The 20825-nt window shown below is 34.9% G+C and overlaps 1 protein-coding gene across 3 annotated transcripts in view; it reads right to left on the reverse strand.

The window, feature by feature from the left end:
• loco (regulator of G protein signaling family member locomotion defects) overlaps nucleotides 1-20825 on the reverse strand; it is a 248135-nt gene that overhangs the window by 14308 nt on the left and 213002 nt on the right. For all 3 annotated transcript variants that reach the window (XM_081764563.1, XM_081764572.1, XM_081764554.1), the window contains 8 exons: nucleotides 19319-19540; nucleotides 16265-16444; nucleotides 14277-14504; nucleotides 11765-11953; nucleotides 8410-8607; nucleotides 7860-7947; nucleotides 3667-3824; nucleotides 3215-3298 (listed from right to left, as the gene is read on the reverse strand). In XM_081764563.1, coding sequence (XP_081620689.1) covers nucleotides 3215-3298; nucleotides 3667-3824; nucleotides 7860-7947; nucleotides 8410-8607; nucleotides 11765-11953; nucleotides 14277-14504; nucleotides 16265-16444; nucleotides 19319-19540 — 1347 coding nt within the window. The remainder of the gene's footprint in view (nucleotides 1-3214; nucleotides 3299-3666; nucleotides 3825-7859; nucleotides 7948-8409; nucleotides 8608-11764; nucleotides 11954-14276; nucleotides 14505-16264; nucleotides 16445-19318; nucleotides 19541-20825) is intronic.

The raw sequence follows: 20825 nt of genomic DNA on the forward strand, positions 1-20825 counted from the left end.
TTAATTCGCAGAATACACGGTTATGGGCAGCAGATAATCCACACAATCCAATGGAAATTCCACTGCATTCACTCAAACTTGAGGTATGGTGTGCTGCCTCAGCATCATATATAGTGGGACCAATCTTCTCCAATGAAACAATGAGCACAGAGCGGTACAGAGGAATTTTCATTGAATTTGTTGAAAGGTTGAACGACATTGAATTCTCACACAGTTGTTATCAACAGGAGATGAAACAACATGCCATACATCAAGTAACAGTGTGGCCCTGGTTTATATATATATTATATATATATAACACTATAACACAATAGAGTGATTTCAAACGGATCGTGGCTTCCGAGGCCTCCGGACTTGACTACATCTGACTTCTTTCTGTGGGGCTTCCTAAAAGAACATGTGTACAGAAACCACCCCTGGAAATGCTGAAGAAGAACATTAGCAGAAATGTTGTAGCAGCATTACAACTGAAATTGCGATCATTAGCCAGGAAACATTACGTCTGACAGCCCTTAACATGGATGGCGTGTTCGACTTGTCTACATGAAGAAGGCGGACATTTTTAGCATCTTTTCTAAAGTAAGAAGTTATGTGTCTTCTTCGTGCCATTAATAATAATGTAATGTAATAGTTTTTATGTTTATGGGTGTTACCACTAACACTTAATTTGTATTCTCACTAATACTTAATTTGTATTCTGTAATTCAGTTTCAAAAATCCAAAACCTCATTGCAATTGTAAGGTGCACTGGAGTACTGCTGTTTCCTTGAGCCGTGACCAATATTACCCAGAATGAATTTAAACTAGTAAACGTAGTCCTATAAATCTACCACCCTTCCTTGATCATTTATCACAAACCGGACTTCAGTTAAAAATTCTAGACTCAGGAGTTATACATACATATATATATATATATATATATATATATATATATATATATATATATATATATATATATATATATATATATATATATATATATATATATATATATATATATATATATATATATATATATATATATATATATATATATATTTAAAATCACCCTATAGAATAAATTCTCAAGAAATCGTAAATTATTATCTGTGTAACGGGCCATATAGAACGAGTTTTCTACATTTAAAAGATTTCAAGTATGATTCTGTAAAATTTACTTTAAAAACACTCTGATAGCTTATTTTCAATACCTCCATATCCACAAATCATCATCTGAGGTAAGTATGCTACTACTCAAACTAAATAATCAACAACTGGTCCCTTTTTATATGCAAGCACACATGATCTGAAGTGTCACAAACAAAGTACAATAGCTTCCGATGTGCTGGAGCAAAGCATGCCACGTGACAGCACCAATTAGTAACTTGCAGGACCAACATAATCCGAAACAGATAATTTATACATACTAACAAATAATTAATAAGGACATAAAACATTTACTAATGGTAGGAATACAATAAGTAAACCAGAAATAGTGTATCGTATTGTTAATGGGAAACAAAGATGGATTGTCACTCACTGACTGGTTGGTTAGTTTGGAATTTAACACTCCTTTTGGGTACCGAGCTAAAAGACTCGTGGATTTATAGCTTAAGTGAGATCCGAAATACTTGAGACTTCCCGCCAGAAATTAAAACCGCGTAACCCGCGCCAAAGATGCGTATGCTAACCATAAAGCTACGAGGACATAGCCTGATTTTGCAAAATATGTAAAGTATTAATTACCTTATTACATTCTACTACACAAAAAAGAAAAGCATACGTTTATTCAAACACACCATTCATTTCATCAACAAAAATATCTTTCTCATGTAAACTATAAGGACCACGAAACTACAGATACTTACAAAACATGTTGAATTTACAAAGAATTTATCTCGAACACTCTTAGATCATCCTTCGAAACTAACATATTATCTTAACAGATCGTTCATAATTTGTTATTTAGTTTTTTCAACAAATATTTCACAATACATTAAGGATTTGTATGATCAGAAGAATCGCCCCAAAGTTATTGCGATCGAAGTAGAGGAAGAGGTGGTGGATGATGAAAAAGATCCAGTACATTGAAAAGTGAAGTAGTACAAGCAAAGACATGCAAAGGAGAAAGGCCCCTGGAGACGACGACATATCAGTAGATTTGCTCAAGGGATTAAGAGAGAATGCAATGAAAGTGGTGACTTCACTTATTTCTACCTGAATGGAGAATGACCAAAGGATTTTCTTGATGTTACAATGATTGCATTGCCCAAGAAAAAGCAAGAAGAGAAGTGCAGCGATCACAGAACTATTAGCCTTATTTCCCACACTGGAAAATTATTGCACGCAAACTGAACAGGCGGCTGGAAAGTAAGATAGATGAGCGTTTAGAAGATCAATTTGAATTCCGGAAAGGAAAAGGTACCAGAGATGCTATTGGATTGATGAAAATTATAACAGAAAGAGTTCTTGATGTAAAGGAAGAGTTGTGTTTGTGCTTCATCGACTAGCGAAAAGCTTTCGACCGGGTCAACTGGAAGAAACTTCTGAAAATACTTAAAGAAATCGACCGGAGAGTCAACTGGAGAGACCGACGACTCATTCAACACCTGTACATAGGACAACGAGTGAAGTTGTGAAATGGACAGGGAGAGCAACAAACGAAGATATTTCAAAATGGGTAGGAGAGGGCACTTCTATCGAGCAACCTTCGTAGGAAGGCCAATTGGATTGCACACATCTTGCAAAGAAATTGTCTTGTTCACACCGCCATAGAAGGAAAGATGCAAGGGAATTGTAAGGGAAGGATGCAAGGGAAAGATGCAAGGAATAAAAAGAACAACATAGGTGATCGATGATTTCAGAAATAGAAGAAAATATTGGGAGTTAAAAGAGGAAGCTGAAGATCGAGAAACGTGGAAGAAACATTTCCAGGCCCAAATCTAAAATTGAAAAAAAAAAAAAAAAAAAAAAAATCCTCATTAGTCCCAGGACCTGCCGAAAGGCAGAATACTTAATAATTTGACACATACAAATAGGCGGTGATGTTTCGATGGATACTATTGGAGTGATGAATACTGTTTCGATCAAGACTAGCGAAACTATGCCTGGTACCGTAGTAACCAGTGCACAGCTCAAGACTTCGCTCGTAGTACATATTATAATAAACCAAAGGCTTCACATATAACCACATATGAATATGAAAGAGAATATAGAAACAGATATAAATACTTACCCGTGTTTTATCTAGTGACGTTGAGTCCCTCCTTAAAAAACGACCAAAAATTCCTGATGAGTGCTCTGAGCTAATATCCTCGGACTGTAACAATAATGATGATAATAATAAATAACTATTTAAAGGTTAACAGCCTCATGGTTAATTACAATAATAACTCTTGATTTGATGATCAGCATTAACTCGACTGTATTTTAGCAATGTTGTTGTAATTTTTATGAGCTTTCCAAGAAAACTTTAATTATCAATTTTAATTGTTTAACGTATTGCGCTGCTTACGACTTTCTAATCAAACTATCATAGAAGGAACAATATGAATCAGAAGCTTTCATCATTAGACAAATATTTATAAAGAAATGGATAATTCATTAAGATCTATTACATTGCATCATCGCGCTGTGAAACTACATTTTAATTGTTTCTATTTGAAACGAAATATTAAAAGAACTTACCCTAACTGAACATTGGTCAGAAGTGCTTGCAGCCTCTGCTTGGCTATCAGTCTTTCCTTTAAGGAGTTCTTCAAACACTTTATTAGTGATTTCGTCCAGAGTTGCGCTAATTTTCACCTTTTGAGGCAACGCTGTTTGAACATGCTCACCATTCCAGCCTGAAATTGAGAAAAAAGTAATTCTAAACAAATAATCTAAATTACATTTAGTTACATTATATATATATAGTAATATTTAATTCCATATAATAATTTACTTTAACCTCTACTCCACCTATCCATATTCATCTATCCTAATGATGTTTTCTGTATATTTTTCCGAATATAGGAAGTAGACTGAAAGAGAAGAGCTCAACCAATAGAACATTCTATAAAGCACAAATCGATTAGTATTCAACCTCAACTATAGTAGTTAACCGTACCTAGAATTTTATACCACGGAGAAGACTACAATTTGACAAAGAAATCGGAACTACCACTCCAGAAATGAAACTTATCAAGAAGTTGCTATGGTAAAGTGGATAGCGAACCTTGTAGAACATTATAAAGCATTGTGCCGCTTGTTGGTATTGATTAAAAAATAAACAGCACGAATTTCACTCACTGATTTTCTTCATTGATCCTTTGTGTTGCATGAATCATAGTTTGAAGAAAGAAAGAAACGATGAATATAAAATATTAACACTCCCCTGAAGTTTTACTCTTAAGGTTACTTCAAGTTTTGGTTTGGCATGCACTACTCTATACTGAGCTTCAAATATTTTATTTTCAAATCAAAAATCAACAGTTTACATAAGAATAAGTGATACCAGGTTTCAAATTCCGAAATATTATCAATTACCTAGTTATATCATAAATACTGTCACAAGTTTGAATGTGAATAACACAGAGAGTATTAACACCCAAGGCAATTTATTTTGATCATGTTTTACATTGATCTTTTGTACACCTGACGCACGAATAATTTCTCGAAATGTCCCCCCTTGGCCTTGATGCAGGCACGAAATCTGTCCGGCCGCTGGTCAATGGCATTACGCACCACGTCCATGGGAAAATTGTTCACTGCTCAGGTCAAGGATTGTTTCAGACTGTCGAGAGATGGATGCCGTTTATAGCAGACCTTTGCCTGAAGGACTGCCCGAAGTTTGTAGTCCAACGGGTTAAGGTCCGGGCTGCTACAAGACCAATCAGCGGTAGAAATGAAGTCGGGAACGTTCCGTGCTGGCCAGTCCTGGGTTGTTTTCGCTTTGTGGCCTGGAGCGGAATCCTGCTGGAAGGTCCACCTTTCTCCAGGGTACATAGTAGCAGACAGTGGTTTCACTATAGGTGTTAGCACTGTGTCCTGGTACACCCTGGCAGATGTTTTAACTTCTTGTTCGCAAAAATGCAGCTGGGTTGTGCCTGAGTAGCTCACTCCCTACCAAACCATCACTGAGGCAGGATAATATGCTCTCTGAACCCTTGGAGCTGCTTCAGCAGCTGCAGTAGATGACTTGGCATACACACGGTCATTTTGGGCATTGTAGGCATGCTCAATTGTGAACACCTTTTCGTCAGTGAACAAAATCTTTCTGTGCAGATTGTTGGCGTAACGCCGCAACAGTCTTTTTGATTTAAGGACCCTCTGCAACATTAATGTTTGGGTCAGAAAGTGACCAGTCCGCCCCTTATACGCCCGTAGATGTAGGTCACTCCTGAGCACACGAGACATGGAATTTCTGCTGATGTTCATCTTAGCAGCCATCACACTTTGTGTTCGAACAGGATTTCTTCGAATTCTTGCTGCGACTGCTTTCTGGACCTGCTATCGTACCATTCGTGGTCTGCCACTCCTTACACGGTCAGCTGCCGTTCCAGTCTCGGTGTATCGCTGTATGGCGCGATACAGGAATCTCTTGCTGCTTGTAGGGGTTTCAGGAGGTTGAAAATCTCACCTGCTGTTTTCCCGACCTTGTGTAGTGCAAGTACTGCTACACGATTTTTGTAATCGCCGCACTCCATCAGAACTCAGTACAATATCAACGTATGTCATGAACAAACATACACTACATGCATCTTCCACTTTATACACAGATGGCAGCACTGTGCCACTCCGGATGCCTACAGCGCCATTCCAAACTCTGTGACAGTATTTATGATATAACTAGGTATATAGTAATATTGCGTTATAATAAACAAAGAAATTACACACTGTTATTTTTTCATTTTGTTTTGTTGAAGATGATGTCAAATGTACACACTACTCTACATTCCCAGTACTTTACGTTACTGTAACATAACAATTTTAAAACTGTTACAATATAATTTTTTCGTAGCCTTTTCCCTTAGCAACACCAAAAAATGCACAAACATATACGAAAATCTCAATACACTGCAAAATATGTTAAAAAAGATTTACTAATGTAACTGCACAAACTTTACAGTACTACCTTAAAGACACTTTTATAAATTTCTAATTCTTTTAAAAACTAACCATACGCAGTTTTGCAAAAAATGTCATAATAAAATTTTTTGACAAATTTATAACTACAATTTAAGTTAGTACTACAAATATATTCACTCACTTTAAACGCAAAGAGAAAGTCAATGCACGTTACTTTTCCATATGTTTATTTTTTCAAACAACTTTGTGTTGCCTTTCTCATAATTTCCTTATAATATAATCAAGATCTGAGGATAAGATACATCCTACATGCTCTTCTTCTAGAGAGTGTGTTTGGAACAGAGAATGTTGATTCACACATTTGTGTATTACAATCAAATGTACTGACGAATGCAAGTAACTTTTATGTACTTACGAAAAGACAACGTTGTTTGAAAATCTCCCGGAAGAGATTATCGTTTCCTATGAAGTTCTGTTCTAAAAGCTTCTCTAACGCAGAAAAATTCCTAATGATGGAAAGTAGTAGATCGAAGTTAACAGAAATTTTCCAATTGCCCTGTGAATTCACTGTTTCTCACAAATTTCGACTGTCATTCACTGACAATAATGTCCATCTTTATTATTATTATTATTATTATTATTATTATTATTATTTAAGGGAGAAGGTGATCTTGCTATTCAACAAAGATTGATCAGTTTGTTGAAACGAAGATACGATATTGTCTACAGATATATATTTTTTTTAAATCATTCATATACCATAGCACCTTCCGAAAACTACTGTCATAACTCTTCAAACGAAATTTAAAATCTTTCACCAATGGCACCAAACCAATGGTTATTAGGATCATGCAGTAGGACTTACAAGATTGTACTGTTAGTTCAATACGTAAGTCCATTACTCCACATAACTCTTGAATGAAAGCAAATTTTTGAATTCTGTTTTTTGCAATAGACAGCTAGAGTGATTGTCTCAGTCGAGTTCATTAATGGAGTAAATCCGTTAACGTCTTCACGGGCAATAGTGACTATCAGCGTCCCGATTAAAATCTAAAGCATTCCATACCTTCTACGCAAACTGCACAGTAGCAAAGAAATATCAGTTGCCCATAATAACATAATATAGAATCGCATGGTCCTCTTTACTCTACCAGAGTCTATTACCATCTCATTTAAAGTATTTGTTTCTTACATTTTCTAAATCTTTCCGTTTTACTGAAATTATTCATTATGACTACAAAATGGCCATGTCTTCTGTGCTACACGAATCTGATCTTCATACAATTTAGCTTCGTTAGTACGTGTAAGAATTCAAAGAATACTCAAAATGATGGATTAATTTTTTTTAAAAGCTTCATGTATTCCTCTTCTGCGTATATACTAACAAACCATTACAGAGGCACAATTTCAAGCGATAATATCTACATTATACTTATCAAAAAGGGAAAGTATTTTCAAAATCAATAAGTCGCGCGCTGGCAAAATTAAATCAGGCTAGGTCTGACCTACCTCTCTTTCCTCACCTGTTGGTCCGTATTTATATGGTTTTCCGCATTTTCTGCGCACTTATCCATAGACAGTATAGTAATAAGGATTAAGGTGATCCTATATGAAGGCACTGTCTCAATATCTGATTAGTATAATCGGCACGAGTTCAAGAAAAGTCGATTAGCTACAGGATTTGAACCTGGATATTTTAGGACACAAAGTGAACATACGTAATACTCAATTTTTCTCTAAACCGTTAATCAGTAAAACAACGAAACCATTTGCGAAAATTTAAAAAAAACTGTCCATACATAAATATGTACCTTCGATATGTCTTCCTCTTATTTGTAGTCTATGACCATCCACAGATGTAACTTCAGCACAAGGATCAATTACTTGGTTCTCACTAACCTGCAAAAATGGATACACAAGAAAACATTAATCTCTCTTACTAATGTGCTAATCAATATATACAAGTAACACTCACATTAGATGCACGTGAAATGTGATACCTACAATTACATTTACTCATTAGGGTTTTAATAGCTTCTTTATCGTAGGATACAGAATACTGTTCAAAGAATTAAACAAGGAAAGAGTGAAGAAATAGAACCAAATATACAACTTCTGAAATGATAGGGCGTTTATCGCGTGCATTACCTACAAGTTTAGGTTCTATTATCCCATGATGTGTGTTTAAATAAATCTACTAATTTCATTGTATTTATAGCAATCTTAGAAAGTTGATCATGCCAGTCACCGTTTAATTTTAGATCTATTCATTCAATGTATAACAGAGAAGCAAAGTCCTAGAAAATGCATTAATCACTCTTCACAAGTACTTTGAGACAACACTAAGTAAACTATGCTTACCACACAAATACTAGTGAGATCCAATTTGTATCCATATTTGTGGAGAATGGGTCGTAAAACTTCGCCAACGGTTTTCGAATGTTTTGCTTTCACACCAACACTCTTCCTATTCGGGAGATCTACACGAAAGATTACCCTCTGCTCTACTCTAACCTCCTTCCCTGCTAACACAGTTGACTCTTCTGTTATTGGCACAGGCTACAAACAAACATTTAGAGATAAATATTTATGAACATAAAGTACAGTGAAAACATACAGTACATCCACAGATATAGAAGTAAGCTGTTTCAACGAAATGGAAACGAATATTTTCCTTTGGTACAGAAATTAGTGAGAAGTTCTTTACGCTCGAAATAATTTAAACACTCAGTTGATGTTCTACTTTCTGGAGCTAGCGTATTCATAATCTGTTTCCTCAATCCGAAATCAGATTTCTGGTGCCAACCCTTTAAGCAAATTCTTTCAGTTTTCCTTTGTTACATTAAGCAAATATTACACTGAAAAGCAAGAAATGCTTCTTGCGGTTTTCACCCCCTCCTCTCCACTTGAATAGTACAAGAAAACAAAGAGAAACCGAAGTAAGTTAGGTTAGAAATTAAATTTCTGGGTTTTCGGCATCTATGGCCATGTTAGCCCATCATGTATGAGGGATAATGTCTTTCGGCGATCACACTAACCAGGCAATTGGGGAGGAAGAAAGAAAAGAAGGAAGTCCCCTGGGACCATTATGTGAGATACCACCACTCATTTGCCTGGTGTGAATGAGAAAACTTCAGGGAAACTACCTCAGGTCGGCTGGCCTGAACATGCTTTTATATATTTTCGACCGTGTGTCCCCACCAGGAATCGAACTCAGGACTGCTCGCACCAACAGCGAGAGCGTTAGCGACTACTCTACGCGGGCTCACCACAAACAAGTCGAACGTCACTTATTTTCACAAAAATATTTCAAATATGCATACAACAATTTTAGCTTTTTACATTAATTTGATCTGCACAAAGATCTTGTTAATGAGTGAAATCATTTTACACTTATTATAGTATAGTAGTTTTCGAAAAATGACAATAAAGTTCTGTTCAACTTGAAATGGTATACACCTACGAGAGAACGGTACATAAGAACATACTTAAGAATATTTTTGCTTTAAAACACTATAAAAAATGTTTAACAAATGGAACACTTTAATTTTAGTTGAAATTTCCTACACTGAAATCTACCTGAGAGAGCTACAGTAATTCGGCCAATCACAACAAAGTATAATTGAATACAGTATTTCGACACTCGATATAAGTATTGGTGGTATATGTATTGGGAAAAGTCATAAATGGAACCTGTAATATGTCAGACTATAATACAACGGTATTTTATACGACCAAATCATAATATATCACTGACTTCACATGAATGTTCACGTAATATATACCATGTAACATATTACTATGGTAACATTACTCTTAAGCTAATAAATATAAAAATCACTGGACAAATTATATTTACAATCTAATTCTCAAAACTCTGACCAATTATCTAAAGCCTTCTGCTTCTAATCGCATGAGGACTATCTCAATAAATACGTTTCTAATAAGAGATGGAAGAACGCAGGGAAAATGTGCTTTCTCTTTAATTCTATCTATCAATGACAGTACAACAAATTCAAAGGTGAATGGTAGTTCCACTTTAACACACGTGTAGGTTACAAAGTAACTTTTCTCCCACATCAATAGTTATATACTAAAGGTCAAATAAATAACAATATTGCAAAGTGAGAATTTGCCAAACAATTCGATCTTCCTTTCTAATAGTCTACGTGTTACTTGCCCATTTTTTGCTTCAAGATAATAAGCATATAAAGGGTATAAAGACGGGAAAAAATAGTCTTTTCTCTCCCATTTGACAAGCTACAGATGGTATCAGAAAAATGGAAACACCTGTAGTTGGCAACACGTCAGATGTATGGGTTGGCAGTGGTGTCGTGGCGCCCGCAGCGCCGGACTGCTGGTGGTGGTGTGTTAGGTCAGTCTCCATACTACGTCAGGCGCAATGGAACAGCAGTGTCCAATGGTTGCAGCAGACGGAGGTAGTGTAAAATCGGAGATCTCTCAGATTTTCAAAGAGGGCAAATTGTTGGTGCGCGGTTATGTGGAGTGAGTGTGACGGCAGTGGCTACTGTGTTAGGTGTGTCGCGTGGGACAGTGTCGAAGGTGATGACGGCCTACACAACACACGGAAAAACCATATCGGGGAAGCGGAACAGTGGGCGGAAGAAAATCTTGAGTGACAGGTCACGCCAGGTATTAAAGCGCAGTGTCACGCAGAACCGTCGTGCCACTGCGGAGCAAGTGACGGAGGAACTTAATCAGCACCTCCTCCACCCTGTTTCGACAATCACAGTCCGCCGCGAATTACATGACATGAACTTACGGGGTCGTGTTGCACGGGCCAAACCGCTCATTAGGGACCATAACGCTTTCACACGCCGCAAATGGTGCCGCGACCATGCAACTTGGACCGTTGAGGACTGGAAACGTGTGATATGGTCGGATGAGTCATCCTTCACCCTATTCCCAACCACGGGCCGTGTTTATGTGTGGAGAAGCCCAAAGAAGCTTATGATCTGCAGTGTCTCCGCCCAACTGTGAAACAAGGCGGCGGCTCGATGATGCTGTGGGCCGCCATATCATGGTTTTCATTGGGTCCTGTGGTCACACTTAGCGGACGAATCACTGCCAACGATTATGTCTCAATTTTAGGAGACCACTTGCATCCTATGGTCCGGATGTTGTTCCCGGACAATGACGCCATCTTCCAGGATGATAATGCACCCATTCACATAGCTGGCGTTGTTGCAGCGTGGTTTGAGGAATATCGGGATGAAGTTCAACACCTCCCCTGGCCCGCCCAATCCCCAGATCTCAACATAATTGAACATCTGTGGTCCGTCTTGGAAACACGACTCCGGCGACGATTTCCATCTCCATCCTCTCTCACAGAACTGGCCGATGCCCTGCACGAGGAATGGTGTAAAATTCCACTTGCTACCATTCACGACCTCTATGCCTCCATCCCACGTCGCATCAAGGCTGTTCTGTAGGCGAAAGGTGGCCCGAAACCATATTAATCTGGTAAATTGCAATTTCGTTCAGGTGTTTCCATTTTTCTGATCACCATCTGTACATGTACCTTATGTATCAAATACATTACGAAGAAAATTGTCTTAAATATGTACGATAATATTCAACAATGAATATTCAGCAAAAATATATGCAATCACTTCTTAATCTTTCAAGAACTCAAACTGCTTTTTTGATTTTTCTTGTAGAATCTAAAATCAGAATATTAAAATATAATTCTTACCTTCACGGAATTTCCATCGAAAACTTCGAAGGCACTATACTTCAGTCCACGCTTATCTAGCAACCGATTCACTAAATCTCGAATAATTTCTTCCTTTCTCGTCTGCACAACAGTAGTAGCACCATCTGGCAAAATCACACGACACAACTGACAACTCTCCCGCTCACTGTGTTCCCCTGAAGTCAGTGACTATAAACAGACATTTAAAAAAGTGTAATACGTACTGGTATAGGCCATTGAAAAAGTACTAAAAATATTGAATGTTCTATTATGAAAAACTTAATGAAAAACATTAGGATAACCTCCAAAACAAATAAGTTTTGGAACGTTTATATATTTTGCTGACGAGAACACGTAACTTCTGTTATTGATTTATAGTAACTATGAAAACAATAAATATAACACTTTCCATTAATGCTGTTGAAAAGAATAGTTACCGTAACACCCTCGGATGTAAAGAAAAGGTAATGCATATAACAACTAAGGGAACTATTGTGTTCAATATAACTTTGCTCTTAAAAAAATATTCTCACACACTGGAAAACAAGACGATATTTTATATATAGTTGAAGTGGAAAGCACTGTTTCTAGTAACAACTAATTGACATTTTAATTTTCATCCAGATAATAAAGAACTTCCATAAAAGGAAAATCATTTAATGAACATGTTTATTACACTATAGTTCCCATATTTCAAATTTCCATTTCAATTACATTTCCCTTTTTAATGACCAGAGAGTCACAGAAAAATTTTCTCTTAAAATATTTATAGTTTCGAATTACAAAACAGAAATTTCCGGATATCCTTATCATCCAAAATTAACAACATAAAAATGGAATAATAGTAACAATAATAACTGCATTATGTTCATAACTTGTCTCATGTACAGTTTTGTTCAAAATATAAATTTCTCTTTTTTGTAAATAGGTTTGAAAAAAAAATAGACGTATATTGCTTGTCCCGCTGAAGCCTTTCTTTACATTTTACGTATCAAAATAAGTTATCTAGGATAAGAATTAAGAATTTTCAGAAAGAAAGGTACGAATTACAATTTTTATATATAATTGTACTCATGTTCATAAATCTTGAGTATCCCTTCTTTTCTCTTCCTCAAAATCTGTAACTTTTTCTCGTAGATATTTTTAATCATTTCAAATCTTTTCTGCACGCTTATGCATACGAACATCTTCCCTATATGTATGAGAAGACCGCTTAATAAAGCTGTTTTCAATCTTTTCCAACATGACAATACATATAGAATATTATAGAATATTTCTTTGAGAGCTTACATTTCTCATCTCCTAAGACTAGAAGTATACTATATGCTTCAAAAATTACCAATGTAACACTACAAATACCAATGTCACACTTCCAATACTGGCTCTCCAACCAATGTAAGTGACTAACTCTATATTAGGATATTTTAAACTACTTTTAAGAATTCAAATAACAAGTCTTACGTCTCTCAGATAGATGCAACAAGCTACAAAAGAGCTGTATAAAAATATACAAAATTACAACAACGTAGTATTCTTTTACAAGTTCAACACAAGATTACGATATTTTCAAACGTAAAAAGTTATTTTGTTGACAATACTACAATCTATGCTATGTATAAAATAAAACGTGAACGTGCAGATTCATACATTAGATGACTAAAAAGAATATTGGCACCAGAATAAAAGAACGTATTAGGGACTCCAAAGATTATCACACTAAGATGTCAAAAATTCCTGAAGGCAGGGTATTCGGGATGTACATATTTAGCATACATCTTCGTTCATTGGCAAAAGCTATTCGAAAAGCTTTCTACCTAAGGACAAAAAAATCAAAAACTGAACACGGAAAAATAATATGCGGATAAAAAAGATTTAATACTTATTACAAAAAAAGTTCGTCTAATTTTTTCAAAGAAACTGGAAACTCTGTTCAAGTAAATTTAATACTTGTCAGGGCGCGTAAGTGTCTTGTTTTCCAAAGAGAAACTTCCATATGATTTTGAACTGTCATGTAATGATGAAGTACTAGTTTTCAACCTACTGTGAAAGAGAACCCCTAATGATGAACAGCGAACGTATTGTTCAAAATACTAAAAGTATTTATAACGATTCAGAGCAATCTGTGTATTAAATGTAATTGAGAGAATTTGCTGCATACCGTGTAATTTTATCAATGTGCTCAATTACCTGTAAACAAAATTTTCTAAGTCATCCATGCTGATTTGATTTGATGTATAGTGACTATCACCTCACAGAATTCCCAAAGAATAACGCATAATGTACTGGAATAATCTACATGAGACTGATGAACTATGAAAAGCTGCTACAGAGAACTTATACGATAAATTGCATTATTATCACTAATGTAATGAACAAAATTTTATGGTACATATTTGCGAAAAGACTAAACTGCAGTCCCAAGATACTACCCTTCAATCACACACTTAACCAATTATATATTGAAGCAGATCACATTCTTGCATTACAATGTAGCAATCTGTATTGTTCTTACCTGTCTGCTAAGTGTTCCTCTCTGAATCATAGCAAGATCAGACGAAGCGAGAGATGAGCGACTACTTGTAATATCACTTCGAACTGAGCTCGAATCATCCTTGCTCTGGGTTTTCATTTTATTATACTCAGACTCTCCACGATCTTTGGATTTTGACCTGTTTTTTCTATTCCACGGTAACAGAGATTTCCTTCTCCTCTCCTCTGCATCGCTGCAACTTTTCTTCAGCTGTGAACAAACAAAACATCAGGTTAGTAGCACGGAACTTAAAATAAGTTTTACATAGAAATTAATGGATAAGTGCACTTCTTTCCCTGGAAATATTTACTACGAACACTTTAGACGGAAAGTAATTCTGACTTCACATATATTCGTAATTTAAGGACATTGCTCTGGTGCATTTTAAACAATCGCATTCACTCATCAACATTCTACTTCGTTTCCAATGATGAAAATCAAGTAAGAAGAAAATGAAACAGCATGCAGCAGGAACAATATATGCTCAACATAACAATCACAAGAAATAACATCCGATCATAACACTACTTACAATATTAGAAATAAACACAATATGAAATACAATATGAATAAACACAATGTCAAAGGATAATTAATGGGATTTTTATACTATAAATGCATATGAAGGACATACGAAATCATTCAGTTTCCTTATCATTTTCAATGCGAAAGAACAAAATTTTTTCCATGCATTCCTTTACTTTAGCTTTCCCGAATCAGAGGGATACAGGAAGAACAATTCGTCAAGTCGAAAGACGTACAACACAAGAGGTGAATCTCATTTTATTTATAGAAGACATGAAACTAATAAGGGAAAAACAATTATCTATCTCTATCAAAACTATATAACATTTAAAATATACGAAACTAAAATTTTACGACCCATATTACTACAAATGCATGAGAACTTTTAATCTTAACATACGACGCATTGTATTTCTCCCTCTAGCTTCCTCTCTCTCTTATGTATTGAGATTTCAACAATGATACGGTACAAAAGAACAATACTAACATCGCTAAACTACTAATATTGTTAAAGCTACCAAACTTAACATTTATTACGATACCCATATAACAATCAAAAACATTACGTATATGCCGAGGCAAGAAATTACGACCATTAATTTCTATGTAAAAAACAAAACAAATTTCACTTCCCTCGAAAGCATTATTTTATCTAAACGAAATGAGGACAGACACATCCTCAAAATACAAGTTATTAAATTTTCTCATAAACAATTAACTCTGAAAACTAAACCTAATTTTCTTCAGGGGAAAAAAATTATTTCCCTTTAAACAAATTATTTCTTTGTTTTGCAAAATAAATGATTTCTTATTCGTTACCATAGTGATTACACTAGAATCACTAAAATCTAGATTTACTAGAATCTAGATATAATTCAAATAAAGTATAAAGGGGAAAATCAGACATTTCAAACAAACACATCAAATATGTTAATTTAGCATACCAGCCTAATAAACAGAAGAAAAAATTTACCAAATAATTGACAAATAGCTCTCATCTTTTAATACCATTTTTCTCGTTCTGCTCTTTATTTCACGATGGTTATTTAACCCAAGTTGATATTATTTATGCTTCATTTTTCTTCATTCAAACCTTTAATTCACTTCTAATGCACAACGCACTCTTTCCAGTGGCCCAATCATTTTCTTCATAATATCCGATATAGTTATTTCCTTTTGAATAATATTCAGCACTCTTTTTCTTGTGCCTTCCTTTCCCTTCAAGCTGGATTTCTGACACCAAAAAATTGCTTATTTCATTTCTTAAAATTTTTATGTGATTCATTTCTCCGCCATATTCAACATGGAATGTCCTAAATACATTGTCAGCTCAACATACTACTCTTAAAAAAAAGAACACATTTTCTATCTCAAAAAAGCAAATTAAACTGTATTGCACTACATTACTAAAAACTTTTAATCTAGCAAACAAGCAGACCACTTACCTTTCCTGGATTTGGTTCATCCTTGTCGTGTATATGCAGATTTGAATCCAGGTCTTCACCACCAGGAAAAGGAAGATCTTGCCCTGACATATCCTTCAAAAGGCATTCTTTGTATAAATCCGATTTCAAGAAACGTGGATAACTATCAAACTTCATCAGGTTAAATATTTGCTTTTGTGCCTGGAAATAAAGAAAAGAACTAATTTCGTTGCCATTTTTACTACTGTAGCAAAAGCTCTACCAATATATTATTATTCATTGATTTGTACAACTTTTCTTAGTAATTCTACAGAAATAACCTTACCTACTTTCAGTATTACTCTTTCATGAATTTAATCATTTTCTTTTCTAAGCAATACTAGTATGGTAGCAAGTTAAGTAATTTGTTATGATCAATGTTATTATTGTCAGGAATTAGGGAAACCATATTTCTCATAAAGGTGAAAAATGGACTGTAAAATATTATATATACAAACTATCTATTATATAACTGTACTGAAAAATTAATTATAAAATAAACGTTAAGATACTACTAGTATACGTTAAGATGACCCTTCTTCAGTTTACTGTACAATGACTGGCGAAGTATATAACTAACCTATACTAATTCCTCAACAATTCGGAACACTTAGTAAATCTCTCTAAACAAGAACGTTTCCCAACAATAAAATGGGTTTTACGTACTTTGAGCGTCAATATACAATCAAAGTCAATGACCTTTCTTTGACAGTTTATAAGTCTAGACCGATGGTGTACACTGTAGGCTACCAGGCCTACCGGCGGTATCCGTACATTATAGAAATACAGTTAATTTAACACATGTAAAATAAATTACATTTAACACATTCATAAATTAATACCTTATTGCCTTCTTTCAATAGTCAAAGTTCAATTTTTTCGCAAATGTGAATATGTATTAAGATACAGCCGTTATCAGCCTTGTATGCAGTCTGTTTCGCTTTCTCACGAAATTCACTGCGTGGCAACATAATAGAAACTTCTGGTGAATGTCCGCAGCAAGAATCCTATCACTTGTATGTATTCACCTTTGCTCTGTCATAACAGTGTACCAACGAGCTGGCAGGAAGTCTAGTTGAATCTAAGTTTATCGGAATCCATGAGTTTGTACTAAGAATCACGGTATTTTAATTCCTTCTCATCGGAAAAGACGTAAACAACAGAGTAAATAGAAGTTATTTAAGTAATGACACAGCAACCATTTAGGGGTACCAGGGAATCGATTGGAGAGTGGGTTATTGTTACTCATATAAATCCCATTTACTCTAATAAGCAATGTTGAGTACTATCTAGAAATAATACGAACAAAAGTACAGTTTTTAATTTTTTTTTTCGATTACAGAAGGTTTGTTTGTAAGCTAAAAGCAGGACAATAACTGTAAATTTAAGATTAAACAAGAAAAAGCCTCGTTTTGTTATCAACTTCACAAAATTTGCAGACTGTAACACAACGCAAGCCATTTTAAGAAGAGTTGTTGGTTGGTTGATTAGAGTTTAGAGTCCCTTTCAGCAGCGAGGCTATATGAGACGTGGGTCTACAGCTTAACTCGGCATCTGAACTAGGTAAGTTCTCAATGGAACGCGAAGATAGGTCTTCTGCGCCAAGGGAGAATATCAACCATATAACAATGTGGCACCTCCTCTTTTTTTTTAAAAAAAAAAAAAAAAATGTGATGGTGAGTGTGATCGGACGATAGATAAAACAAAATGCAACATTTCCGTTACTAACGTCATTCACAAAATTAGAATGTGATATCGATTACCGCAAGCTAGAACCAAATTTTCCATTGTGTTGACGCGAACAGCTATGTAATCAAATCTGAAATCGGAAAAGATTTTTTCTATGTTGTAAAATGATCACGAAAAACTGTTGATTTGTTTCAGCACGCGAAAAATCTTATACAAAGAACGTCAGCAAGAGATGCGGCTCTCGAGGAGGTCACTTTAGTAAAAATTAATATTTTATCGTTATAAGCGTAAATTAACTGCACAGAGGCAGGATGACGCTTCATTACGGCGATAAACATTAATGGTCTGAACGGGGCTGCAATGACTCAGAAGTAGAGTGCTCACATCAGGCACATGGAGTCCCTAGTTCGATGCCAGCTCCCGCTAAGCAAACTTTGTGCTGGATAAACATCATATGCGTGAGTTTCCTTGGGATTTCCCAGTTTCCTCCCACTTTCGTCATTTCATTATTATCAGCCCATCTCATCACTGTTTCCTTTAGTCTCTTCGCATAATCGTGGGATATCAAAACTTTTAAAAAAAATAAATAATGGTCTGAAAACTACAGTTCAATAAAAACATTTCCAATCACTATTTCTTCAATGTTAATCATATTTTTATTATTATCATTGTTAATAATAATAATAATAATAATAATAATAATAATAAGAAGAAGAAGAAGAAGAAGAAGAACGTACGTCAGTGGTAGCCCAAGCCAACAAACCGATATACGCCTCTGGTCTTGACTACACAATAACAGAAACGAACTTAAAAGATCACTCTGAACTCTTTCTAGGATACGTCTTTTTTAAAACAAATAAAGAAGTGAAACAACTGTGAACAACAAAATGAAAATACATAACTTTTAAAAGTAAACTATACCAATAAAGATAATCTTCTGTATCACTGTCTACTTTTATTTGGTGAGTAATTTTAATTAATTCCTCAAGTGTGGAATTTTTGGAGACAAGTCGTTTCTGAAAAGTGAGTTATTTATTTGTATATTAATTTGTAAAATGTTTTTCCAAATTTATTTGAAAATAGAAATAAAATGAGAAAAAATACAAAATATTGTACTTTTTGATTTCATTGGAACAATTCCATTATTACGTTCGGTAGCGAAATTGTGAAGAAACAATATCTGGGAGTATATTTAAGACACTCACATTACAGATCTCAGTAGAACCAAATTCAGACGTATATATACGCCATCTGCAATACAAATCTATATTGCGGAGAGCGTATATCTACCCCATCCACATTTAAAGGCTTAATACTTTCGAATATACCATGAAGTATATAATATACCTGCGCGAAAAGAAGAGGTGTTGCTTCTTCCAATCCTTCCTTTGTAATTTGCCTTGCATGGGAATCCACATTTACAGGTTCCATAGCTCCAATGCACAAATGTCTGACGTAGATGTCGTGTGCCGCCTTCTTTCGTACAGCATCCTCTTTTAATTTACGGTATTTTTCACATGCTACCCAGAAGTAAATGTTTTCATGGCTAAATTCCTTTTTAAGGAATTCCTATAAAGTAAAATAAATAAATAAATAAATAACATCAAAACAAAATACTACAAGGAAACAGAAAAACGTGTGTTTACTGAAAAGAAAGAGAAAAACTATATTCCAAGTGAAGATATGCCCCATTCGAGACAGATCAATGCGGCTCACTGGCTGTGTGAAAATGAGGCTCTACACTTTAATGACTTCAGCACAAGGTGGTAATGGTAAGGTGATGTGGTTAATACCCCTCGAGCAAAATGATTACTCAGAGGTGTCCACCAGCGGTGAGTCTTACGGTGCAGGTTGCGCCTATGGGAATATTTGGGAGGACATAATTTTTCATTGAAAATCGCAGAATCAAACTGGAGAAGAGAATGGTAAATTTGAGGTACAAAAATCATGAATTTGAAGGGGTTGCGTTCAAGCCCTTGGAAGAAATACGCACCCCTGTCGTTATCTCCAAGCAAATATTTGATAGAGATTGAGGCGAATTTAGACAAATAAAGAACCCGTTCCAGCTGGGGTCTTCCATCAATATCTAACTAAGAATCAGATACCTTACCAACTACATCACATCTAGTGCTGTATCTTCCAAAGGAGAAAAACTTTCAATGTTTATATTTTTAAGAAACATATGTGGACAAATATTTTTTTTTTATTACTGACAAAGCAAAGCATAATAATAATAATAATAATAATAATAATAATAATAATAATAATAATAATAATAATAATAATAATAATAATAATAATAATAATAATAATAATAATAAGAAGAAGAAGAAGAAGAAGAAGAAGAAGAAGAAGAAGAAACAACTAGTTACTTCAATTTACTTAACGGAAGAGTAAGACAAGTCAGGAAAAAATATCTGTTTATGATGTCCAACTTAAAAATAATAAACCATTTCATGATAGGAAATTATCGTTGGATATTAAGAGAAATTACACAAAAGAAAGAGAGAAAATGTTTCGTCTCTCTTCCCCATGTAATTTTAGTAAGGATAGATAGTAAAGACGGTTTGAAAATATCGTATATTACATTTTAGACTCAAATGGCCTGTATCTGCTCGTTACTATGGTAACAGCCAGTGTCAACTATATATAATTTTATATTGTATTTAATAATTACAGCATGCGTTAAGGCGACTAAAATATACTAATAATGGTGATGTGCTTCGGATTTAAGCATTACAGTGAAAGAAATACTGAATTTTACGATTTCCAACATAGGGAAGTATAACGAGATCATGCAAAATGATGGAAAAAAAAAGAAAGAAAGAAAACAGCGTTCAACATGGTGACGGAC

This window comes from Thermobia domestica, chromosome 1 (genome assembly GCF_964235325.1).
Source record: "Thermobia domestica chromosome 1, izTheDome1.hap1.1, whole genome shotgun sequence".
In the NCBI taxonomy this organism is placed as follows: domain Eukaryota; kingdom Metazoa; phylum Arthropoda; class Insecta; order Zygentoma; family Lepismatidae; genus Thermobia; species Thermobia domestica.